Genomic DNA, 26,141 nt, shown 5'->3' on the forward strand with positions numbered 1-26,141 from the left:
CAGTTTTCAAAAAAATGGTCTACTAATTAATTTACTGTAAAAAGAAGAGGTTTTAATTTGAAAAACAGTTTGTATCGCCATAGGGCTATACTCCTCAAATATAGTACAAAAATAAAAAATGGTCGTTGAGAAAATTAAAAAACACCAAAAATCAGAGTTTGATAATCTTAGTATTAAAGGAAAAACGGGTGCGAGCGCCGGCATGCTTGGCGAATCACTCTGCTTAGGTGTATCATTGATATTTGATTATAATATCATATTATTGTGTTTTGTTCTTAATAATAAAGTAATATACTAATATAGTAATATAGTGATATAATACCTATTATATTCAGTGGGCGTAATGTATTTCTTATCAATCTTATTTATTTTAATTTTTAAAGAATTAAATTTGTTATCATTATACTACTGAATATGTACTTAAAATGTTATCAATTCTGTGATTAAACTTAAAAGTGTAAGGAATAATAATAATATTAAATATACCTGTTACAAGTTATAACTTATAACTTATAAGTCTTAGCATAATATTATTTATTATAACTTATAATACTTTTAATAATAAATAAAAATGTTATTTTCAGTTTGATTGTGGACAAAATATGAATTTAAAAACAAATTGATAGTTTTTAGATCATACATCGGTTGCTAAATAATACAATGGCTACTGCTCGACAGATATTACAACAAGAAATATTCGATCAATGTGATCAAAAACTTTTAGCATTTGTCGGTGTTAGTAATGATTCAAAAAAAAAGAAATTTGGATACTTGTGTCTATCAGACACCAAGGAACCACCTTCAAATATTTATATTCATCAGGTATACAAAAATTTATTTATTGCCATTGATACAATTGTATAAATTATACATTTTGCCGAAAAATAAAAAATCGTAAGCCTCTTTGATGTATAGCAGGTAGTTGTTGAGTTTATACCTTGTCAGAGAACGGGTCAATAAAATAATATAATGAATCTGTTAAATACTTGAATTTTAATTCATTGATAAATCATTGTATTTAATTGAAATGAGATACTGTCTGTCAGCCTATTTTTCTAAGGTTATTTCATCAAATTTATCAAATTTATATTGCTATTAGTACCTAATTAATTTTTTTATAAGGAAAATTGAACCCGTTTTTGCTGAAAACGAATCCATCGTGAATAAATAGTATATAATAATATCAAATTTAGGTATGTATTCTTATCTGTTTAATAGTTTGCTGATTTTTGTTATTCTAATAACAAACAAAAAATTAATCATTCATAAATCAAGAAAAAACTAAAAAAAAATAGTTATACATTTTTGTTTTCTAAATTTTAAAATATACCTATATTTTGTGTTAGCATCAAGTGTCCACAGTTATTCATTTTGGAATGACAAAAATAAAACATAATTTATTGATAAAAACAGATCTCTGTTAAATAAATGTAATAAAATACAAAATTAAATGTATACAATTTAACATCACATTACAGACCTATTTTCTAATTTTCAGATAAAATTTGATAATAAAGTTGTGAAAAAAAAAAGAATTTGGTCATTGAATGAATTGATTACTGTTGATGGCAAGACTTCATCTCAAGTAATAACATACTTTATACATTTAATTTTTAATTTTTTTTAAATATCATTTATTATTTTAATTTTAATAGGATTGTTTAGAAATAGAATTGACACTGGATAAACCATATAAATGGGTAGCAACCAATAATCAGGAGCGTAAAATATTTTTGATATCTTTGTGGAAGGTATTATGATTTATTCAGATTTATGTCATTACTAATTCACATCGAATAATGAATGTGATTTGTTATATATTTTAGTAGTAATTATAAAAAAGTTTAATTATTATTTTAGCAATGTGCCAGCTATGTATTTGAGAGAACACCTGAATTTAAAAATTTACCTCTTGACTGGACATCTGGTGATTTAGTCGTTCTACCAGCTGATCGAAAATCAAAACTTTCCTTAGGTATGCATTATAATTAAAACACATTGTAACTTTATGGCCGATTGTTTTTAACATTAATATTGTTTAGCTGTATCGCCTATTATTAGTGCTGAAGATTTTCAGCCTCTATCAGAAAAAGAAGAACAAGATCTAGAGTTATTAATGAAAGAATGTGGATTTGCTGCCAAGGATGCTAAAGCATTTACAGATATGTTGGCCACTCAATTAATGGCTCTAGATGGTGTAAGTAATTACCTTAATAATATATTGTGAGTTGTATCACTTTTGTGGGTCGCTTTTAAATGCTCCAGGTCATAATATTTTAAGAAACATCGAAAGACATACATTTTTTAATATTTGTTGTAAAAGCAATTTTTCATTGAAATGTTTGATAGATATTTTATTCTAGGCTTGGTTGTCTTAGGTTTATGAATGCTATTGCACGAAATATTTCCTAATTTTAAAATTTAATTGTTATAAAATATAGGAGAATGTACAGAGCGTTCTTGCCTCAGAGCCGCAAGTTACAAAATTAATGGATCAATTAGAAACAGCTATTCAAGAAATTGAAAAGGTAGAATCGGCTTTAGATATGTATGATGAGACCTTAAGACATGTCCGAGATACTATTGATAAAATGGATCAGAAAAATGCTAATATTCAAACAGCTAATAAAAATAATGAAAAATTACTTAATGAACTACAAAAAGTAATTGTGAGTACTAACAAATCACATTCACCCCAAATACTTTTTGTTCATAAATATTTAATTTATTAATAGCATCAATTAGAACTCTCTCCGAAACATCAATTAGCATTGACTGATGCTGACTTAACTACACCAACTGGATTACGAGATGCTATTGAGGCTGCAAAAGAATTACAAGCAGTTATGAATGCTCAAATTCATCCAGCTTTAGTTAGATTAAAAGCAATACAAGAACAAAGAAGACGATTTGAAAAATGGAAAGCAAAATTTTCTCAGATCCTCTCTAGACATCTTAATAATTTGTTTATTCATATGGTATGTTAAAAAAAAAACAGTTCATTATTTACATTTATATACAATACACATACTCACATTTTTATATTTTATTTATTTAAAGGAAAATTGGGGGGGAAAACAGGCTAACCTGTTAATAAATTTAATGAATTTAAATAATCATAATTATGTAGTGTAAATATGTAAACAAATGAATTCATTTTTTTTGATTTTGAATAAGGATTTATAACTTAAGTCACAGGTAGTTAGAAAGAAATTAAGTTTTTATGGTTTCAAGAAATAAATGCAGGAATAAAATTACTATTACAATGAAAAACTATTTGAAAAATAAAAATAAAAACAAGTAACAAATATTTTACTTGCATGCTAAAAAATCTTTCAGTCAATGTATATTGTATGTGTGTAATGTATAAAATATTATAATATAATATTATTTTTTTAATTCTTAGGGAAATGATATTGGAGAGTCAAAAAGAAATTCTAACAATGAACTGACCATAATGAAACACACTTCATTGCATCGCGAACTTGCTGCATATACAGAACTAATGCATTGGTGTAAAGCAATGGATCGAAAATCATTTATGGCGCTTAATAAAGTTTATACATCATCTTTATCTAAACTTTATGAAAGAGATATAAAATTGTTTTTAGAAGATGCAAAATTACGTATAAATGCTGGTAATCTATAATTTAATTAACATTTAATGAAAAATTAGTTACTTCAATTTATTATTTATTATTTAATTATTTGATCGCTATACATTTTTTGACTTTAATTTTATTTTTGTATTACTTATTATTTAGTATATTTTACTCTTAAAGTAAGTATAAACTTTAAGTATAATTTAACAAATATATTAAACAATTAATATTATTACATATTTTAAACTCTGTAAGCAGTATGAAATTATATCAATTTTTTTGGGAAAATAAATTAAGTAGCTATTTTATGTTGTTTTAAAAACTTATAAATATGATAACATTACGCCCGAATAATGTATTATATAACTGTTTTGATGTTAGGCCATTTATCAAATTCAAAAGAAGATATTAGAAAGTCAACTGGTCCACCGTCAGATTGGTTGTTAGGTGTAGATAAAGAATTTTGGGCTCAAGAAAGTGATACTCAAGAACGACAAAGATTTGACCAAGTATTGGAAGCAGTTCTTTCTGAACTTGAACCAATTTGTTTATCCGAACAAAATTTTTGTGTTTCATTTTTCCAATTGGATATACTCAGCCCTACTACCAAAGTATACAATTTACAATACAGTTACTTATTTAATTTTAGTAAATAATGGTTATTAACTATTAATAATTGTAATGTATAAATTAGGATTTTGATTTAAATTTAAGTTTTGTCAAGTACTGAGTACCTTGCCTAAAAATTTAAGAAACTAAATATTTTCGATTTTCTTTAGAGTTACCCGGTAGTATGGTGAATGAGGTTTAACGACCCCCTTATCATGGTGGAAATGTTTTTGGGTGGGTGGTGTGTAGCTAATACATTATAATATTATATGGTATGCAATAACATAAAACAAAAATTATATTCATAGTCACATAATAATTATATCTATTATATTATGTTATATTAAGGGGATTAAGAGTGGACAAGCTGTAAAATATAATATGCTGTTTATAAATGTTCACCACACTACTGGAACTGTCTTTCACACTATAGATAGATATTACATTATTTAATTTATTAACATTTGTAAAATATAATGTATATTTACATTTTAGATATTATTCTATAATTATAATGTTATAATTTTTGAATATACCTAGAATACTCAAACAACTTTGGATGGAGTAGATGTAAAATCAAACCAAGAAATATTACCATCTTTACCAAAGACTAAAATTGAAAAAAAAATAAATGAAGAAGTTAGAAAAATGATGGGTGAAATATTTGCTTGTATTGAACCGGAGGTGATTGGATTTATTCAATACCACGAAAGAATGGATAGCACGTAACTATAATTATAAATCTTTTTAATTTATTTAAAATATTAATACAATATTGAATATACATATATTATTATAGTTATTCAATGGCTGTGTTGGTAAGATTAGGCCGTCATGTTATGTCTGCTAATGATACCGGCTCCTTTTTAAGTATGACTTATGGGTCTGCATTAGTTCATGTAAAAAGAAATTACGATAAACTCATGCATGCTCACTTAAAATCAATTCAAGATGTAAGAATTATTAAAAAGTCTAAATGTGGCATACTACCCTTTGTGGCCAACTTTGAGGTAATTAAAATAATTTTTAAAATTGTTGTTAATAATTTGACACAATGTTAAAGCTATCATATGATTTTTTTTTGATTTTTTACTATTTATTTTTGTAGTATTTTGCCAAAACAGCTGAACAAATATTTAAAGAAACAGAGCGTCGAACTGATTTAGATAAATGGTATCTTAAACTCTTAACTGCGATGTTTGAAACTATTCATTCAATTGCTAGTGAACATCCTAAGACTCCTGCCGAAGTTATCAGAATGGGTAAGAATTATAAATAGTTTTAAATTTAAACTAAGTTAATATTGATAGTCTATTCATGGGTATAGAGAACTTTCACCATTTGTATGCATTGCTGTCTCAATTAAAAATTGGTATATTAGATCAATTCAGAAAAGATGCTAAACAAAAGTACAGTGAGGCATTAAGTGCTTATGTAACACGTTATTTTGGTAGACCACTTGAAAAACTGAATGCAAGTATAATTAATTTATACTATTAAAGGTTTATTATGTATTTACATCTTATATAGTTAATCATTTAAACATTTTATTTTATGTTTAGTTATTCTTTGAAGGTGTTGAAGCTAAGGTATCACAAGGTATTAAAGAATCAGAGGTTGGTTATCAAGTGGCTTTCAGTAAACAAGAATTAAGGAAAGTAACTAAAGAGTATCATGGACGAGAGGTGAAAAAAGGCTTAGATCATTTGTATAAAAAAGTAGAAAAACACCTTAGTGAAGAAGAAAATTTATTACAAGTAATTAGTATTGATTATTAATTTTCATGTAATTATGTGTGATTCATCATAAACCATAGATTATTTTTAAGCCACAATACAACTTTAATATTTGCTTTAACTTTATTTTATACTAATAAATATACCCAAGACAACATTTTGTTTTTTTGCTTTATAATAAAATAAACATATTTTAATATATTATAATTTTATATTTTTTTCAGGTTGTTTGGAGAGCTATGCAAGAAGAATTCATTCAACAATATAAATATATTGAGGACTTAATTCAAAGGTGCTATCCTGGTTCCATGATTTCATTAGAATTTTCCATTGAAGATCTATTACAGTATTTCTCAGAAATTGCTAGATCCCATTAGAATATAACCTAAAATATAATACAACATAACATGTTTAAATTGGTAACCTATTATTGGTACCTGGTATTATTATCTTATCAGTTTTTATTTTAGCTTATTTATAAATAACATTAATTTGATAAATATTTTTATTTTGTTAAAAATTATTTTCACCAGCCTTTATACATTTTTATATACAATGTAAATTGTAATTATTATGTAACTTATTTTTTAAAAATTATATATATCTTAGTATAAAGTTTTGTATGTATTAAGTGTTCAAAATTAATTCAAAAGTCAATATTTTTATAGTAAAAAAGTCATTAGTACTCAACATGTAGCTAAAAACATATTGGTTGTTGACACATATATTCAATTAATAGTCTTAAACTAAAATAGGTCAGGATTTAAATTTGTGATTTCCATAAAAACTTGACTTAATTTATTTAGTACAGCAATATTACACATATTAATGCACTATACATAATAATTGTGAATCATGAATAATTTTTAATTATTTATATTTATAAAAAAAAATGATTTTCATTAGAAAAGTAATGTAAAATGATAGTAGTCATAGTACATTAAACTCCTGTAATGTGTGTGAATGTGTGATGTTATTATATGAAGTATAAAAATGATAAGTTGTGATATGAAATAAGGGTTAAAAGACAGAACACTTTTAATTTATTTATACTTTATTTAGCAATCTAATCAAACATTAAATTGCGTACATTGCTGCTACGGTGCTATATACCAATAGTAGGTATATTATAATTTATATTTTATGAAATATGAATTTTAATGAAATAGGTAACTACAGTGTTTTTATGAATATGGTATATGAACAATAATATTTATAAAATGTCTTTAAAAAAAAGGCCATGGGAGATTCTCCAACCGCCAGTTCCAAAACATGTAAAATATGTATGGAAATAGTCGTCAACAGTTGTCACCAGAATCTAAGTTCGAACAATTAACATTTTCGAAATGTTTTTTTTGTCAGTTGTCACCATCTACATGATTTGTCAATCCCAGTTTTTCTTCATCGTGTCATTTTACTTTATTGAGCAGAAGATGAGGGGCATCGGAAAATAATAATTGCCACCGACTGGTAGATGTTTGTATGAATACGCGCACGATATACGATAGTAGGCACTAGGCGACTAGGCATTTACTAAATAATTTCAACATTTGTAGAATTTCCATCTGTGTCACGTCAATAATCATCAGGTACTATATTATTATATCGTTCAACCTTGAATGTGACTTTATAATGCATGAGATAAATAAATAATAATAATAAATACGAAAAATACTTGTGCACAGCGCAGTGACTATATTAAACGTCTTAACCAATAATACCTTCTGCAGCATTAGTGTATAATTAATTAACTTGTTTATATAAATTTACGTGACGGGACGATTATATTACTATGATTACGTTTTTAAACGGTTGTAGGTCACTTTGTACTGTCCAGCATTAAAAATACGAAAACATTAATTGTATACGGTCGGGTAAAACTTAGATTGTATGACCCGGACAATTTATATTATTATATACATTTACGTCATATCAAATGCATAAAGTATATAGGTATAAATGTATAGTATAAAAAAGTCGAAGTCATGACTCATGACCAATTATATTAAAAATGTTGTTCACTTTAACTACCATTTGGCATTTGGTAATATAATTATAATTTATAAATACCTATATAAATATAATAGCCTCAACATCGGGGGCGGACCGGGCCACTGTGCTACGGTGCAATTGCACACCAGGCGTGTTACGCAGTAAAATCAATTTAGTGTTAATTGTTAATGTTATAATTATAATTATTATTTAATGTTATAACTTATAGATATTTACTAAAAAAACCTATAGTAATCATCTATCACATCTTACAAACACGTCAAAAACTTAAATTATAAATAAATTTAAAATTAAAAGAAATGTTAATACTTTTATAAAAATGAAATAAAATATATGTTTTATTTTATAAAAACCATAAACTTAAAATAATAAAATCATTGTAGTAAATAATACGTATTACCTAATCTGAATTAAAGTTTAAGAATTCAAATTTAGATTTTATCAGAAACCTTCCTAAAAATCTATCTTATTCCTAACACAAATCTACAATGCAATGCTCAGAATATCTTATTTCCCTATTCTCTGGAAATATTCTTCTATAATTCTCAAATTAAACCCCAAAAAAACCCTGGACTCCCCGACTTCGTACAGACCAATCAGTCTTCTTCCAATACTTTTCAAGTTATACGAAAAACTGCTATTAAAACGTATTCTACCTATTGTCGAGTAATGAGTATCGACACTGCAAAATTTTTACCTAACTCGCAATTTGGCTTTCGCAATAGCCACTCCACCATTCACCAAGTCCACAAGTTGGTAGACAAAATCTTCTATGCTCTAGAGAAACTCTATTGTACTGGTGCGTTCCTAGATGTCTCCCAAGTCCCAGGCCTTCGACCGCGTGTGGCATGCTGGTCTTTTATATAAACTTAAGATTCTTCTCCCTATAGTCATTACTATTTAATCCTTAAATCCTATTTAGAAGACCGGCTCTTCACAGTGCAAGTAGGCTCCACCTTTTCTGTTCCCGCTTTAATTAATGCAGGCGTACCACAAGGTGCAGTCACAGCTCCCCTCCTATTTAACATATATATATCTGATTAACCTTCTTCTATTCATACTCTTGTTGGTGACTTTGTCGACGATAAAGCTATCCTAGCCTCTAGAGGCAGAACTAGTTCTGACCCTCATCTAGCCTCCAGCCACGTTCAAGACCACCTTACACCTTCTCCAAGCCTGGTACAAGGAATGGGGAGTTAAAATGAACGAATTTAAATCGATCCATTGTACATTTACGCTCCGGCAAGGAGTATGCCAGACCCTCCTCCTTAACAACCAACCCCTTCCTACTGGCAATGTGTACGCTCATTGACCGTCGACTTACCTGGTCAGCTCACATTAAAAATAAAACTCGAACACTTAACGATCGTTTTCGCCTTCTTCGGCCGTTCCTAACTTCTAAAAATTACCTACTAACTGCTGTGTAAAGACGAATGTACTCAGACTCATCTGGTCCTACGGTTTACAGCTATATGGGGCTCAGCCAAAGTATCAAATACAAACCGTATACAAAGGTTCCAATCCAAAGTCCTTCGCGTCATCTCTAAAGCTCCCTTCTATGTTTCAAATAATACCCTTCATTCTGACTTCAATTTACCCACCGTTACTAAACTAACCAAGCTCCACCATAAACGATTCAATAAAAAGTTAACACATCATTCTAATCCCCTTCTCGTCCAACTATCATCTGCAAATATTCCAGGAAATCCCCACAAGACTAAAAAGACAATGGTGTCGTGACCTGCTTACAAAATATTAAAAAAAAAATGTATCTCTACTACTATGATCTCTGTTACTTATAAGTTATAACTACTATGTACTCATTGTAGTACCATTATTATTATTATTATTATTATTTAGGATTAAAATCTTAAATTTATATTCATGCTGAAGTTCCTCCGATAGGTGGTCTCTTCTGTCTGTTTTGTTTTATTTTTATCACTTAAGCTTATTGTTCATTAATTGTAACAGACAGCGTAATATAGAATTTTGTTAAAAAAAAATTTAGATTTCATTCAATTACATCATTTCTTGGTGACGAAAGAAAGATTCTTTTTAAGTGATAAATTGTATAATATATTAAATATTAAAATTATATTTCAATTCTAGTATTGTGTAATATTATGTAAATGTAACAGTTTACCTACCTATTTTTATTTTTTATATGAACATTTATTTATAGACATAGTTAGGGGAGCTGGGGGAGAGGCGTAGTCCCCACCACCAGTTTAAATAATGACCCCCCCCCCAAAAAAAAAACTTTGGGCCATCTAAATTTAAAAAACATTCAAATCAATCATTCTTATGATATTTAAATATTGATAAAATCAATTGTTTATGTTCCATGCCACTTTATCCATTATATTTCTTTTAAGTTATAAATTATAATATAATACAATAGTGCGTTGTTTTCATCAATCATCTGTTGATATTATGTCGTTAAGGGAAAATGATTGTAGCTAAAAACTGCCTGGGAAAAGACGAGGGTTCAGAAACTAAAAATCAAATAAGTTCATATCAAAAATGCATTTAAGTTAAAACATTTCCCAATCTCTACAAACTACTTAACTTGGATTTAAGTATACCAATTTCTTCACCGTCTTGTGAACGGTCTTTTTCAACCATGCACAGAATTAATACTTATATAAGCTCCACCAAGAGCCATGATCGTTTTTCGTCTTTAGCAATTATAAATATTGAAAGAGATGAATCAAATAGTATTAATTCTGATGATATTTTGGTGGTATAGCCTAAAGAAAATAAACGTTTAATTTTATAAGTAAAAAAAATTTTTTTTTAAAAAATACAATATTTTAATAAAACCTTATATTGTCACATGTTATTTATATTTGATGTATATTTGCAGATGTATACTGGTTGGGGGGTGTGGAGGGCGAATTTATTTCAATAAAAATATTTTTCATTTTAGTAGTAGGTAGAAAATTTATTTATAATTTATAATACATTAAATGTAGGTTAACTTAGATTCTTAGGCCTTGATATAAAGTATATTTATTACACTATTTAAGCTTCAATAAATTTATAAATATTTTGGGTAAGCATGATAAAACATTCCATTGAGTTTAAAATGAAATGATTCAGTTATTTGTGGTACGTAAGAGGTAAAAGGACGTTTATTTGTACTAAACGTGAAAACTGAAAATTCATTATAATATTATCTTTAGCATAATAGCATAATATTCGACTATCGACGTTATTAAGTCGTACATTTTATATATGTAAAATAAATTAGGTAAGTCTTATATCATAAAACTATAAAAGGTTAAAAAAAACCCGGAGTAGGGACAGAGCAATAAACTATAGTATCTATCTTTAAATACAATTTTTATGTTTGGGAAGGAATTCCGATAAACTGCACCAGTTTGACTTCTGTAACACCCACGGGTCTTATAATGTTTTATGGCATTGTAGTGATTAACATTTCCATCAGTCCAACATGATAATGTTTAGAAATGTCGGTGTATTAATATATTATACGTTTATACAATTATAAATATAGGTATACCTATTATTATTTTGGTTAAATCAAATCATTTTTTATTAGCTTAATATTTTAACGACCTTCGTGATCGATTAAAATTTGGGAATACATACAACCTACTGTCTTGCTCAGTGCTCTAACCTCGAATTCAGGGAAGGGGTGCTCGCCGTTCAAAACATGGCCAATTTCTTCATATTTTCTTAGAAAAGTGAGTTCGTACTACAAAGATACATCGAACGTGCACCACCTGTTTGATATTTTGAAGAAAGAACCGTAAAATCTAACAAAATTTAAAAAGAAAAGAAGAGACGACAAGCAGTCGTTGACACTTGTATTTAGTCATTAGTGAACAAGACATCGTACAATTGTTACCAGTGTTCTACTTCTACAGTTCCAGTGTCCATCAATCATCGATGTCTACATATTATTGTCTACTGTCAACATTTTCGATAACGCAAATCAATATAATATTAAAATAGGTAGAATCATAGAATATTAGTTACTTTCTTCCAATTTCGGGAATAAAAAACGATGTTTTCGATTGCTCGTGACTTCACACGTGTGATCAATTAATACAAGTTAGTAGTTACAATAGTAACAACATTTATCGGACATTTTTTGGGAAAAATGAGTTTAGAAACATATTTAATATCTACACTGAATTCAATATCAACCATACATTTACATAATTAACTTACCTCCTATACGCCTGCTACTGGTAAGTTGTAAGTACTAAGTAGGTATTCATTTGTTCATAATTTTCTATTTGGCTATGGTCCATGGAATATTATTAATTGGATATGAATAGGATGAGGTAAATGGGGTGTTTTGTGCTTAGATAATACAAAATGGTTTTCTTTAATAATATAAAATACAAACATAATTGTGGTGCACATTCTTTGCAGGAAAATCAAGCATTATTAATTACTATTTATTTCAAATTAAAATACTATTCTGTAGATTATTAATATGATCACTAGATTGCGTTTAGATAGTATGTACCATAGACTTCATATGACGTCTATTACAACTCTATGTTATATACCTGTAATTGATAACGTGAACATGGTCTATACCATGCCCGGTTCCGGTGTGTTGCCGCTCTGAAACCGCATAACCAAGAAAAAATAGGAAAAAAAACAAGCTACCGATCACCGAGCACCGATATTATTCACTTTTTAGTGTTCAGTATTCTCCGCAAATCGTACCGGAACAATCAGAAATCACAATAATATTCAGAATCACAAACAAAACAAACTGCTCACGGTGAGATAATTCGCGTGATATTTCTTGTTCCGTTCCGCGTTTTAGCATTAATTGGTTCGTGGCGGCAATGGTGAGCCTTTTGCTGACATCCGAAACGTCTCTGTTGTTTGTTAGGTCGCACGTCGGATTTTTTTAGTCGCGAAGTCCGTTGGTCAGTCGTCCTGCAGACCATAAGAGCTCAGCCGTGGGTGCCAAACCGCCCCACGACAATAAGCCGGACGCGAATCGAATTTCAATCGTATTTTGAGGGACGAAACAGACGACGACGACGACGCCGCCGACCCGCATCCAATATTTCAATCCGAGAGAGCTGAACTTGCTCCGGACCGAGACGGGTGTCTCCAAAAACAGATATAGAAGATAGTCGCGATTTTTAAAAACTTTTTTTCAATTACATCTTTCGTGCCAAACCCGACACAGACTGATCGACTTATGGAAACCTCGGAAGTCGACACGTCCATACTGAGTTCGTTGCACGGTAACCGGTACGATTACTTGCGGGCAGACGACAAGGAGAGCTTTGGTGATTCTGCTTTCCTAGCCGAGAACCTTGACAAAGAACTGCCAAAAACACTGCCTGAACTATCTGAAATCACAGACAGTGATACTTATCTGCGAAGCAACGAACCGTCGCAGATGATGACGATTGACAGTTCATGGTGAGTTGTCAAGAACCTGTTGATTCAATAATATACTTTTCAACAATAGACATAATATTATAGTTATAATTTCTAGCTGTAGATTCATAACCGTTCAATTTTGATTTTAATGTTAATTTATATATAAACTAGTTTATTAGATGTCATTAAAGTGTATTTTTGAGTACCTACATGACCATAAATTAAGATCATATGTAGGTTAATTTTTTAAGAACTGTGCGTTTATGTGCAATGTCTTAAGATTAGACTTCTATAGGATAATATTAATTAATGACAATGATGAGTTTTAAGTATTTTTATACTGATTTTTAGGAACGAAGATTCAACATCATGTTTTCCTACATCAACAAACTCAAGTTTTCCCATAGCTCTTCCAGGTCCTAGTGATTTTGATGAGTTCAATAGCATTCAAACTGTTCCAAGAGCTGAAACACCAGGGTTAGGGTTAAGCACAATTTTTGCTGCTGATGGTGATTTATCTGATCCGACTGCTGAAATTGGTGTTTGTGGTCTTCGAAATCTCGGTAATACATGTTTTATGAGTGCAGGCTTACAAGCTCTCTTATCAACAGAGAGTCTTGTGTCATATTTTTTGAGCTTTGACAATGATGGATCCGAAGACACATTGATTGGACAATTTTCTGATCTTGCTAAACGTGTTTGGAATGGACAGTTCAGTGTTATCAATCCACATCAGTTCAAATATGTCTTGGGAAAACGATATGCACAGTTCCGGGATTGCAGCCAGCATGATTGTCAAGAATTCTTGGCACTTTTATTAGACAGCCTAAATGATGAACTATTGATGCACTTTGCCAAACACTGCAAAGTAACATCACGTAAAACTCGTAAGTCTCCAAATCCCAGAAAATTATTGCCACGTGAAGTTGATGAGTTTGTTATTAGTTCGTCTGAATATGAATTACCTCAAATATGTGACATTTTAACAGAAGAATTATCCGAGAATCAAGACTTCATGGCACAAAATGTGAATAATACAGACTCTGATGTTCTTGTATCACCAAATATTGATGATGGTACCATATCTTCATGCAAACCAGATCTTCTCAAGTCCAAGGTACAAATTAATGATTTGTTGAATGGAAAAAGGGAAATATGTTGTGATTCCTCATCTGATTCGAGACTTATGGATTTGAAGCGTGTAAAATTAGATGATAATATATTATCTAAGACAGAGCTTGTAGAAGCCGATTCAATAGGATCTACTGTTCTTGAGAAGCGTGTAGAACAAGAGTCCATTATCAATAAAATATTTCAAGGACAATTTGAAAGTTCTGTAAGTAACAAATTATATATATTATACAGCAAAAATTAAAATGATCCACCTGTAACTGAACATTGTTTTTGTAGGTTACATGTCTTGAATGTAATTATGTGTCTGTTATGCATGAACCTTTCATGTATCTCTCTGTACCTTTACCGTATGCTACTCAACAACAAATGTGTAAGCTAAATATGGGTATTAAAGTGCTAAATGAAATGTTAATGTTTTTTTTTAAAAATTTTATTAGACATTACATTTGTAAGCGCTACACATAATCCACCGATGAAGTACCTGATAACAGTTAACAAACAAGATGATATTAAAAAAGTTAAAAGCGAGTTGGTAAATTTGATAGGCGAAGATAAACACCCTGATATGTTGGTTGTAGCCGAAGTTTTTAACAGACACATTTCTAAAATATTAGTAAGCTTATCAAAAATACTTAATTTGTGGTGTAAGTGCATGATTTAAATTATTTAATAATTTAATTTTTTTAATTAGAGTGATGATCATCAAGTGAGGAGCGTTGATTCTAATAACCGTGATTTGTATGCATTTGAGGTATTGGAAATTAATTTAGACCTTGTAAATGGGGACATTGAAGAATTAACTGAAAGAGACACACAAATTGTAAGTTAATTTTATTGTATAAATAATTTATTAGTATCAAATAGCTTATAGGTACCCATGTTATGGTTTTTTAAGAGACAAAACAATATCTTTGTTTTGAGTGCTGAAGGTTAGGTTAGGTAAGAGCTACTCCTCTCAGACAGGTTACCATTATATTTTGTTTTACTCTACCTATAATTTTACAAATTAAGAGGACGCTACGTGGATGTTTGTTGTTTCTGTCTTACATGTGCGGAACATAACACATTTTATGCTCAGCCGGTCACATTTAGCTCTGTGGGTTTAAAAATGATGGTGAATTGACATCTTATAAAATTGAAAGGTAAGAGCTAGGGCATCTCAGTATTTTTATTATATTTTAATTTAAAGAGAGTTATAGGTATTTTAAAATTTTAAAATACTCATAACTCGCTTTAAAATTAACTCTATATTATAATTCAATAAAAAGCGTATGAGATGCTCTAGATAATAATCTTAGCTAATAATTTTATAGGTCAATTCACTCTAATTTTGCAACTAACAGAGCAAACTTGATCTACTGAGAGTAAAATTTGTTATGATATGCACTTGTAGCCACTTCACCTTAAATTCAATCAAGAATAAACTGCTGGCCCCAACTTATTTCCTAATATTTTTTTTTTGTAAATTTGTTATTGAAACCCACCTTTACTACCTAATCAGTCACACTTAAAATACTGCCAATTATTATCCATTTAATTGAGCTTTTAAATTTGGTTAGGGCTTTTGAAAGCAATCATCTTTAAGGGGTTGGATTAAGGCAATATTTTATGTCCGTTGTGACTGATCATTAGTGTGTGTGAGCTCCCCTAATGCTTTATGAGTAATGTAATTAAAGATACACAATGCCTAACATTCTTGGAAATACGTAACGCACTTGCGCGCAGTCACACATTACTATATTTTGTAATGATAAAAGTTTCAAATGAAAGTCCTAAAATGTTCAAGAAAAGTTCACCCTGTAACAAAAGTTTTATTTTAATTTTGAAAACATTTGAATTTCTCATTAACTCTATAGATAATGTAGAAAATGGATTTTCGATTGCTGTATTATAGAAGTATAGTACCAAATTAATTTTTTTTTCAATATTCACTTTTACTTTAGTGTTACTAGAAAAAACATTTAATTCCCTACAAAACAGTCAAGAAACTAACAAATTCAAATATTTTTCAAAATAAAAATAAATCGGACTTCTGGAAGTTAGTTTTTTTTCCGCTTATTAATCTAAATGCACCAAAAAGACCCGTTTTCAACATCTTTAATTCAAAATAATTAAATAACAAAATACCTTGTTTTTAAATGATCAATTAAAAATGTTTACATTCAATAAATTAAACTAATCAATTATATTGTGTACTGTATCTCTTAAAAAGATGTATGTTATTCTAGGAACCAATGGATATAGACTCTGCAATAATTGAACAAGGAGATGTTTGTACCATATGCTTAGAATATAAACCTGATATGGTACTCCATAAAGATATTAAAGATTGCACATGTGTATTGTGTGATGAATGCATTAAATCAAGTTGTTTTCATTCTGGCGGAGATACAGATCAAATGGATTGTCCTGTTTGTAGAGTAAGAATAGATCCTAAGGTTGATTTAATTCCAATTGAACAACCTGCTGGTAGTACAAATCAAGCTGTACGACGATTGACTATTCCAATCGTGTTTACACAAGCTAATGTAAAAAGTTTAATTGGTCGGCCAGCATTGGTTCGTTTACCAAGTGAAGTTCCTGCTGAAGTACTTTATGTTGAATTGGCCAAACTTCATCCATACTCTGAAGATTTTTCACTATCTTTAGTTGATGGTCAAGGGACCATGTGCTCTAGATGCATGTGGGACGAACATTGTAGTGGCTGTAATCTTCCCAAAAGTGGAATAATCAAGTTTCGTAGTGGTGATACACTAGCTGTTACCTTTGAAGATTATGTAGATGTTTATTTGCTTGACACTAAATTGCATCCAGGATCTACCGAACAAATGCGATCTAATAAACCTCTTACAATTTATGATTGCATTAATGCTTTTTGCCAAAGGTAACAATTGTATTATATTTTTTTATAGAAAATTTAGGAATTTATTTAGCATTGAATTTAGTTTTAATCTAGTTTTCAAACACTGTTATTTTGGCGAGAGTTTGAGTTTAGTTACTTTATTTATTGAGTATTAACTAATTATAACTGTTTAAAAAGTATAATATTTCATGATATTATATGATTTATGAATTGTGTTGGAAAAAACATGTTTATGCCTATACTTTTCAGTATATTTATCAGGGGCGGTCAAACAGTCGACTGCAGATGATTTCATTTGATCCCTCTTTTTTTAAAATGTAATTATTTATTTTGTAGTCCCCTAAAAAATGTATGTATTTTTATACTTCAAATAATAAAAAGTTTGACCACCTCTGATGTACATTATATTCTATAGGTTCTAAAAACTGATGAAAAAATGGTCTTGTTTTACAGTGAACTTTTAGATGATAATAATCCTTGGTGGTGTCCATTCTGCAAAAAGAATCAACGCGCCACTAAAACATTATCCATTTCCAAGTATCCTAGATGTCTCATTGTATACTTAAAAAGGTAAAAAAAATTATTTTACAGTACTTAAAAAATACATTTTATAGATACTTATTTATTATTTTAGATTTGTTTTCCATGAAAATTGGGGGATAAAACTACAAGACAGTGTAATATTTCCTTTAGATGGATTGGTGTTGGATTTACAACAAGATATTGTATATGATTTGTATGCTTGCGTTTGTCATACTGGAAGTATGTTGTATTAATTTCTTATATCAATCATCAATATCTATTAATTTATTCCTGCTGTGTTAGGTACTTCTATGGGTCACTATACATCTTATACTAAACACGTGGAATCAGAAGATTGGCACTATTACAATGATGAAACAGCCATTAAAACAAAACCAGGACATGAAGATTATTGTAATGCGTATATTTTGTTCTACAAGAAACAAGGTATGTAGTACGCTTGTCAATATCAGTTTTATTTTTGGAATCTAGAATAATGTATTCTGATTTTTCAAGATAATGATATAAATATAAATATGTTTTATTATATTCTTATTGCAGGATTACCTGATGACGATGCTGATTCCTCAGGACTGTGAAGTTATTTTTAAATAATAAAATAAGAATCAGTAAAAAAAATAATTGCTATCTTATGATTTTTCTTATGTTTATGAAACTAAACAAAAGAATGTTTTTTTATGGTAAAGGACTAGCCAAATTTAATCTTGAAAGTCTTGTCCTTAATTCTCATTACTGTTGATGTTACTTATATTATTATTATTTTTTTCTAGTAATTCTTTATTATTTTTTTAGTACCTTTGTGAGAAAAATTCCTTACTAAAATACTATAATGTAAATTTTAAATGGAGTAAACTATGTGTTATTTTGTATGAATTCATTTTTACTATAAAAACAGTATTATTATTTTGTTATATTATTGATAACAGTTGGAATGTACATATAATGTATGTAAAAATTGAATTAGTTTTTAAGCTACTTTGAATAACTTAAAAGTTATGTTTCTAAAATATAACTTTTGGAAAGATCCGTGCTTTTGGATTGGCCATTGCATTTTATAATATGTAACATTGATTATCTTAGGATCATAGACCAGCACATCCTATACCTAATACGTGTTTGCGTGCCTACACTGCACAGTGAAGCAGCTTGTTTTGTATAAATCTATAGTATCAATGTGACAATGTATGTATATATTTTGTACTACATCGGAGGAACTAAAAAGCTCCACCTATCTTGACACGGCAAAAATATGAAGAGGGCCTGTTTAGTAGACAAAGGTCTCATAGGATAGATGATAATGCGTTAGTATATCAAAATATTGATACTAACACATAGAACTATAAATTAAGATAAACTTTATCTAAATTCATATTTTTAATACATGTTAAAAATGTTTCAATTGTTTATGATTTGAAAATGAATAATTCTATGTTTTAATAGGAAGTTGATATTGTAGAAATAACATTCATGAGTTTAGGTATAATATCTATTTCAAAATAAGTCATTTGATATAAATCATACAAAATGTATAATGGATTCTCATTGCATAAATTTGTTTATTTGTCTATTTGTGTTGGGTTTAATTTTAACAAATGAAAGATGAAATCTAAGTGGTTATTTCTCTAGTGGTAACTAAATAATATATGCTCTTTTACACAAACAAAAAAAATGTTTTATACACATTGCTGAAGTATAAAAATGTTTACAAGACTAAAATGATTTAATTTTACATTTTTTTTTTGTTTTTATGTAATTTATTTAAAGTAAAACTATCAAAGTAGTGTATTACAATAATTATAAATGTATTAACAATAGAGAAATTAATTTCTTAAAAAAAAGTGAAATAATATCCATATTTAAATAACATTTCATAAAGTTTGAAGGGAGTTAGCGCACGGATCTTGCACGGGTTCTACAAGGTCAGGATGGTGTTTTTTAATGTGCCTCTGTAAAAATGTGTTGATTACAAATCTATCATCGCATACGTCACATTTATATGGCCGGTCTCCTGTATGCCACCTGGTATGTATGCGTAAAGACGTCTTTTGAGTAAAACCTTTTGAGCACAAGTCGCATTTGAATGGTCGCTCACCTGTATGTATTCTTTTATGTTCGACTAGGTACTTGCTAACTGTGAATGCTTTGCCACACATTTCGCACACGTGATTTTTCTCACCAGTATGAATACGCACATGTAGTTTTAGATGGTGTGCTGAACTCAGCAGCTTATTGCAATAAGAGCATTCGTATTTCAGACCTAAATGTGACTGAATGTGTCGCCTGTAACTGCCTATACGCCTGAATGCTTTTCCACAGGTCTCGCATTGGTAGCTAACTGACTCGGCTGACGTGGTATGTACTTTCATATGGCTGTACAAATTGGTCTTTGACGTGCATAATTTGCTACAACGATCACATTGGTATGGCTCAGCACCGTGGTTTTTAATTTCATGGGTAGCCAACTCATCTTTGTTAAAAAAGCCTGCGTGGCAAGTATCACAGAACACACTGTACACTTTTTTATGTCTATTTTCATGATATTGCATTCGACTCTTATAGGGTGTACGATAGTCACACGTGTCACACGAATAAGTGACACTAGGATGTTCTTCTTTTTTGTGTTTTTGCCGCGCACACATTGTGTCAAATGTCTTATCACAGCAATTACACTTATATGCAGAGTGCGGATGTGCATCATTTTGATGGTCTTTTAATGCGTGTTTAGTACTAAAAGATTCTTCACATTTTCTGCATTTGAAAAATTTTATTTTAACCTTACGAGGTGTCTTAGCTCTATCTGAACTTTGGTCGTCAATTTCATCAGTGCTGTGTAAAACATAATAAAGCAATAAAAATGTAAATTAATGACAAGTGATAGAGGCATATATGTTTATTATTAAGAATGCACATATTTAATTAGATAGCATAAAATCAAACAGGCAACTTCTATTATATTCAGATTTATAAGTATCATTAAGTGATAAGTCATAATAAATAAATTAAATACTTGAAGCTCTGATATATAATTTTAGAAAGCAGCACATTATTATTATATGAACTTACGCATCTATTTTCACAGTGTCTTTCATTTCAATTTCCGATTGATTACTTTCAGACCAACTCTCTGGTTCGTTGTATTCAGATTTGTATTCTGTATTTTGGTCATAATTAATGGTAACCACTGGTTCAAAACTACTGGAAGCCTGTTGATTAAACACATTTTTAATGAATCAATCAAATGTTCACGTTAAATACCTAATTTGTAATTTAAGTGTATTTATTTAAATATCTGTATGAGATTTACTACATTATTTACTTCACATTAGAACATCAAATAATTTCTATTGAGGTAGATGGTGTTTTATGAACAATTTTTTTTCTAAAAAAAATGTTTGTTCTGTAATTATTTGAATTTATAGTTCACACCTGACAAATTAAAAGACATACATAACAAACTGATACTACACCGATATGTAAGATAAGTAGGCTAGATAATTGATTTACGCAATAGTTATTTAAGTATTTAATAATTGTTGATTAGATACTTAATAAAATGACTAATAGGAGCCAGGAGGTAATTAGAACTATTAATTAGGGATAGATTATAATAGTAAAAACTTTATAATTAGACTGATAATGAACATAATATTTTTTCGATGACTTTCAAAAACACGTTAACCTAATTCTACCTAATTAACCTTTCCGGTAAATAAACTGATGCGAGAAAATTGTTTCTAATAGCATAATGTAATTGTTTTCATGAAATAAATTTATCTATTCTTTCGAGACTGTTGTTAGATAACGGACACACCTTTAAAAAAAAACTACTCTCAATAAATATTAGGCACATCGAAAGTTGTGGATAAACGATTCAACTGAGGCCTAAACAACTGCTCGTTCACCTTTTCGGGTATAACAATAAGGGGAAAAAAGATCACGAATACCAAACCCTAGACGAGAGTGCAGTGGAAAACAGAATAAGCACTCCAGGCCCAAGCAATTGTTGGAGTTGTTGACGAGATCGTGGTGGAAATCTACAAGACCACTAAGGTGTGGTGACTGCAAGGCGCCACCGACGAGCGTTGGTCCGCTTACCATGTTGTGCTGGACGTCGGCCAGCTGTTCGAGGAGCTGTTTCTGGCACTCGACCACGTTGGTGTAGTACGCGTAGTAATCGTTGACGGTGTCTTTGCACTTGACGCACACGTGTTTGGGCAGCTGGTCGGTCCGGGATATGTGGATCCGCATGGATTCGGCTATCTTGTCGGAGAGTTCGTCGAAAATGCTGACGGGCCAGTCGACCGCGGTCAGGCACAGCCGGCACACTTTGGTGGGCTCCATGTCGACGCCGCCGTCGTCAACACCGCAGCTGCCACCGCCGCCGCCGGTCACATTGACATTGACCGCCACCGTCGCGGACGTGGTCAACAACAAATCGCTGTCGTCGTAGTTGTCGCCCGCGGACGTGATGTGGTGGTCGTCAGTGGTCGCCAGTAGCGCGGGGCAATGCGCATCGCTCGTTTTATTCAGTTTTCCCGTTCATTTGCGATCGTTCGTTCGTACGAGCTCGCGTTGTTTACAAGACGACGGCGACTGACGGCCGACCTGATAAGCGCGTACCACCTCCACGGCACCATCGCCGCCGACCGTGATAACGCCACCGACGGCAGACCATACGGTCAATTGTTATGGGCGATAGGTGCGGCGGTGTCGGTGGGTTGGACCGGATCGCTACGTTTTGTTCCACAACAAATTTGTTCCAAAGTCAATTTGTACGAATTGAAATTTGAATCAATATCCAAAAAGTGCATTGATTTTTTCGAGAATTATTCATACCATTATTGTTTCAAATTTCCAACGTTTACTATCTCAAAAATATATTTGTGCCAATGACCTATATTGTTCAATCGCCGTCTGTGGTTTACTTTGATTCTTTCTTCCATAGACATCCGCGCCCTTGACATTTTCAAATGTTTTTTCGCTCGAAACATAGGTACTCGTAAAATGAGTAAGGACAGTAAGGTAAACGAAGTAAGGTGTGCTGCAGTGGCAGCGCGAACTTTTTAAAGGAAAAATGTTGATGTGAGTTATTTGTAATTTGCTTATGATGTCTTACGCAGTATACACACAATTTTTATTATAGTAGTGTTTTTCTACAAGATAATGTGGAGTGAAATATCTAGTTCCGAACTTAGAAAATATTTAAGAATATGAATTTAGCTTAAGTTTGGTGATGTATGTGTGATGGAAATGTGGTCAGGGCTGGCCTTAGGTTTTTTGCCACCCTAGGTTCGTATAATTTACACTGCCCTTATTCAATATAGTTATTTTTTTTGGGAGGAGGTGGTATATGAAATTTGCAAACTCTGGGTGGTTGCTGATTTTCATACCGCACTGAGACGGTCCCATTGGCGTAATTCCATTAAATTTCAACTGGTGCAAAACTTTTATCGGTCCAATAATCGTAAAGACAAATTAAGTCATACCCTAAAGCTAATCGCTTCGCTCGAGTACTATAGGTATTTTTTTATATTCGATTACAATATAACATAAATAAACATCAAAATCACTATAGTTTAAACACTATATGTTGTGTGTCAGTGTATAGTACATTATACATGTAAAAATATAGTATTTATATGAAATGAATTAGTGACATCAAATTTTTCAAATAAGCTTATAAAAAATTCGACAAACCAATGGAATATAGATAGTTTATTGAATAGGTATAAAGTTCAGTGGCTGCAGGTGCAAAAGCATATCTTTGCACCGGCTACATAACATCAGGTGGTGCACCCCCGTCAGTGGCGTATTTGAGATAATTTTTCGGGGGGGGGGGGGGGGCACAATACGAAAATATCTCAGCTGTTAAAATATAAGGACATTTTAATACGATAGCTTATTTTTTTTTCATTTAGTTAGGGCTTTAGACACTGCTTCAAACTTGTACTAGTCATAATACTAATAGTTCATAATGGAATTTAACTTATAAATACAGTTTCCCCAAAACAGTAAAAAAAAACAAATCTCGGGGGGGGGGGAGGGAATTCCCCCTTCAAATACGCCACTAGTCGGTCCTGCATATGGTGTGCATAGTTACATTTTTTTTTTTTATCGAAGTGGATACTGAAGTATTTTGTAGTAAGGGAGGTCGAAATCAAGATGGTGTTAGATGAAATTCGAGGACAAATATCGTGTTTGAAAGCGATTGTGATGTGTCACCAGGATTTGCTTTCGTTGATTTTTACTATCCAGTTTTGACACAGGCTGGTTTGAATATATTATGAGAAAGACGAGATTGGAGATGATTAGATTGGATTTTCATGGACTGAGAGAATTATTAGCATATACCGTTAGCGTATTCAGAGACAAAGGTCACTAAGGAGAAGTGGGTTGATCAGCTGTAAAAATGTCGAACAGGAGTGATGCTGTAATTACGCTCTTGGGACCTCCGCAGTCCGCTCGTATTGTGGAATATATATATACAGTTTGAAATAGTCAGGAGAAATATCGGACGACGAATATCGATAACCACTGATGTGGAATTTGGTTTATATTTGAAAAAGGAGTCTACAGCATATGCCATGTGCCTGTGTGACATTGAGAAAAGCTGTGGACCTGTGGTGGCGTGGTGCATTGCCTATTGTTTTTTCTCTAGGGAATTTCGTCTGTTTTATATAGTTTATATTGTATGGCAAGGGTGGCCAGGGATTAGATAGAGTCGAGAGTATAATGAAAAATAATATAAATAACAGGAAATGAATAATACTTATTATGATTTTTAATTTTAGAAAAAATGTTAAGACGAGTGCCGTGGTTTGACCACCCCTGTATATAGCCCTATAGGTAACGCATTATTATACTTTGTTGTCAGTAGGTAATTAATTTAGAATTGTGACGAATTAATCAACATTTTGGTATAACTAGTGTGCAGTAAATAGTGAAAATTGTATGGAAAACTAGTGATCAGTTTTCAGTTACAAGAAACGTCTTTTTAAAATTCTGAGTTCAATTCACATTTCTCCGTCTATAGATAGCGCTGTATATAGGATAAATACACAAAAGTGTTAACACTTAAAGCAAACCATTTCTGAACAATATAATATAGGGTTATAGGATATAAAAAAGAAATAAAAAATTACTACTTATAATAAATCACCACTGATAAACTAATACGATACCACTTTTTTAAGCAGAAAATATTTTCTAGCAAAAACTATAACAACAACAACACAATTTACTAATTATAATAAATGTCATATTTCATACTTGTATTAGCTGTATAGTGTATATCATAGTCTGTAGATGAACATCTGATGCAGGGGCGGACTGCGACCCATTCGGCCCACTATTATTGAAAAAAACCAGCCCCATACTATTACAACTTACACTTTTAGACTTTTTGTACTTTACTTTTGAATTTTGGTTATTCAACAATTACCATAATAAATTAATAAGCAGATAATAAATGTTTTTAAAATTAAAATTTATTTGAGGCAATATTAATTGTTTGTTATTTATATTGTACTTTAAATCATAAATCATAGATGATATCTGCTAGAGTATAATGCGCTAAATATGTATTTTGACCGCAATAATATTCTTAAAAATGACCAAAAATTGCAGTTTTAACAATTCTTGAGTATAAACAAAAATATGAACTTGACGATATAAACACGATTACGCCGACCAACACCGACTAACCAATTAGTTGTTACTGATTAGTTTATAAAATAGTACCATCAAAATATGACGAATGGTCGCAGCAAAATTTTTAAAGTTACCATTTAAATTTAATCTAAAATATAAAAATGTACCTAAATCATGTATAAATGTGCATTAAGAATTATCAAAAAATACTTGAAAATTGTAATAATCATTGCTCAAAAAACACCAAAACTGTTAATAATGCAAAATAAAAGTTAAATAGTTTTAAATTCTTTGATGTACTAGTATGAAAGGGATTTTGTACTTGAAAAGCATTGCCGGGAACTTCCCAAAAATTAATATATTTTGCATTAAAGTACGGACCCTATTTCGTTAGAACTTATAAGCATTTAAGGTTCAGTTGAGCTGATTGGATCATGTTGTTTTATTACCAAGGTATTCTAATAAAATAGAAAAGGTTCTAAAAAAATCGCTAACAATAATAATATTATACCGGGTGCATTATTTCGTACCAGCCCCGGGTACATTAGATTACACCGGCCCACTATGCAATTGCACAGTGGTACAGTCCGCCCCTAATCTAAT

General features: G+C 30.7%; 3 protein-coding genes across 4 annotated transcripts; 2 read left to right on the top strand and 1 right to left on the bottom strand.

The window, feature by feature from the left end:
* The first annotated feature begins 447 nt into the window (after nucleotides 1-447).
* LOC111027924 (exocyst complex component 1) lies at nucleotides 448-6,455 on the top strand. The gene is made up of 15 exons (XM_022306424.1): nucleotides 448-822; nucleotides 1,499-1,585; nucleotides 1,656-1,751; nucleotides 1,861-1,975; nucleotides 2,043-2,197; nucleotides 2,442-2,669; nucleotides 2,736-2,978; nucleotides 3,407-3,638; nucleotides 3,984-4,213; nucleotides 4,752-4,936; nucleotides 5,011-5,221; nucleotides 5,320-5,473; nucleotides 5,539-5,684; nucleotides 5,774-5,968; nucleotides 6,172-6,455. The coding sequence occupies exons 1-15, from the start codon at nucleotides 661-663 to the stop codon at nucleotides 6,322-6,324; spliced, it is 2,592 nt and encodes an 863-aa protein (XP_022162116.1). The 5' UTR covers nucleotides 448-660; the 3' UTR covers nucleotides 6,325-6,455.
* A 6,136-nt stretch (nucleotides 6,456-12,591) lies between these two features.
* LOC111027887 (ubiquitin carboxyl-terminal hydrolase 5-like) lies at nucleotides 12,592-18,761 on the top strand. Of its 2 annotated transcripts, XM_022306382.1 has the most exons (11): nucleotides 12,592-13,387; nucleotides 13,700-14,235; nucleotides 14,338-14,684; nucleotides 14,759-14,852; nucleotides 14,920-15,095; nucleotides 15,174-15,302; nucleotides 16,711-17,366; nucleotides 17,799-17,915; nucleotides 17,980-18,107; nucleotides 18,171-18,314; nucleotides 18,429-18,761. In XM_022306382.1, the coding sequence occupies exons 1-11, from the start codon at nucleotides 13,161-13,163 to the stop codon at nucleotides 18,464-18,466; spliced, it is 2,592 nt and encodes an 863-aa protein (XP_022162074.1). In that variant the 5' UTR covers nucleotides 12,592-13,160; the 3' UTR covers nucleotides 18,467-18,761. The 2 variants fall into 2 exon arrangements, with proteins under 2 accessions (XP_022162074.1, XP_022162067.1); XM_022306375.1 differs by having other exon boundaries at nucleotides 13,700-14,684.
* Nucleotides 18,762-19,657: 896 nt separating this feature from the next.
* Nucleotides 19,658-22,494, bottom strand: LOC111027932 (zinc finger protein 664-like). Its single transcript, XM_022306436.1, has 3 exons — nucleotides 21,984-22,494; nucleotides 20,952-21,091; nucleotides 19,658-20,714 (listed from the first exon to the last, which is right to left on the bottom strand). Exons 1-3 carry the CDS (start codon nucleotides 22,227-22,229, stop codon nucleotides 19,757-19,759), a joined length of 1,344 nt encoding a protein of 447 aa, XP_022162128.1. The 5' UTR covers nucleotides 22,230-22,494; the 3' UTR covers nucleotides 19,658-19,756.
* Between the last annotated feature and the right edge of the window lie 3,647 nt (nucleotides 22,495-26,141).

The sequence above is a fragment of the Myzus persicae genome, unplaced genomic scaffold, assembly GCF_001856785.1.
Source record: "Myzus persicae strain clone G006 unplaced genomic scaffold, MPER_G0061.0, whole genome shotgun sequence".
Taxonomy (NCBI): Eukaryota; Metazoa; Arthropoda; class Insecta; order Hemiptera; family Aphididae; genus Myzus; species Myzus persicae.

What these genes read in the sequence shown, in the direction of transcription:
- LOC111027924 (XM_022306424.1), top strand. Translation starts at nt 661, where the DNA reads ATGGCTACTGCTCGACAGATATTACAACAAGAAATATTCGATCAATGT. An exon ending in AAAATTACGTATAAATGCTG is followed by an intron (nt 3,639 to 3,983) that starts GTAATCTATAAT and finishes TTTTGATGTTAG; the next exon opens with GCCATTTATCAAATTCAAAA. An exon ending in GACCACTTGAAAAACTGAAT is followed by an intron (nt 5,685 to 5,773) that starts GCAAGTATAATT and finishes TTTTATGTTTAG; the next exon opens with TTATTCTTTGAAGGTGTTGA.
- LOC111027887 (XM_022306375.1), top strand. Translation starts at nt 13,161, where the DNA reads ATGGAAACCTCGGAAGTCGACACGTCCATACTGAGTTCGTTGCACGGT. An exon ending in ATTAATGCTTTTTGCCAAAG is followed by an intron (nt 17,367 to 17,798) that starts GTAACAATTGTA and finishes CTTGTTTTACAG; the next exon opens with TGAACTTTTAGATGATAATA. An exon ending in TTTGTTCTACAAGAAACAAG is followed by an intron (nt 18,315 to 18,428) that starts GTATGTAGTACG and finishes TTCTTATTGCAG; the next exon opens with GATTACCTGATGACGATGCT.
- LOC111027932 (XM_022306436.1), bottom strand. Translation starts at nt 22,229, where the DNA reads ATGGAGCCCACCAAAGTGTGCCGGCTGTGCCTGACCGCGGTCGACTGG. An exon ending in CCGACGTCCAGCACAACATG is followed by an intron (nt 21,092 to 21,983) that starts GTAAGCGGACCA and finishes TTTAATCAACAG; the next exon opens with GCTTCCAGTAGTTTTGAACC. An exon ending in GACACTGTGAAAATAGATGC is followed by an intron (nt 20,715 to 20,951) that starts GTAAGTTCATAT and finishes TGTTTTACACAG; the next exon opens with CACTGATGAAATTGACGACC.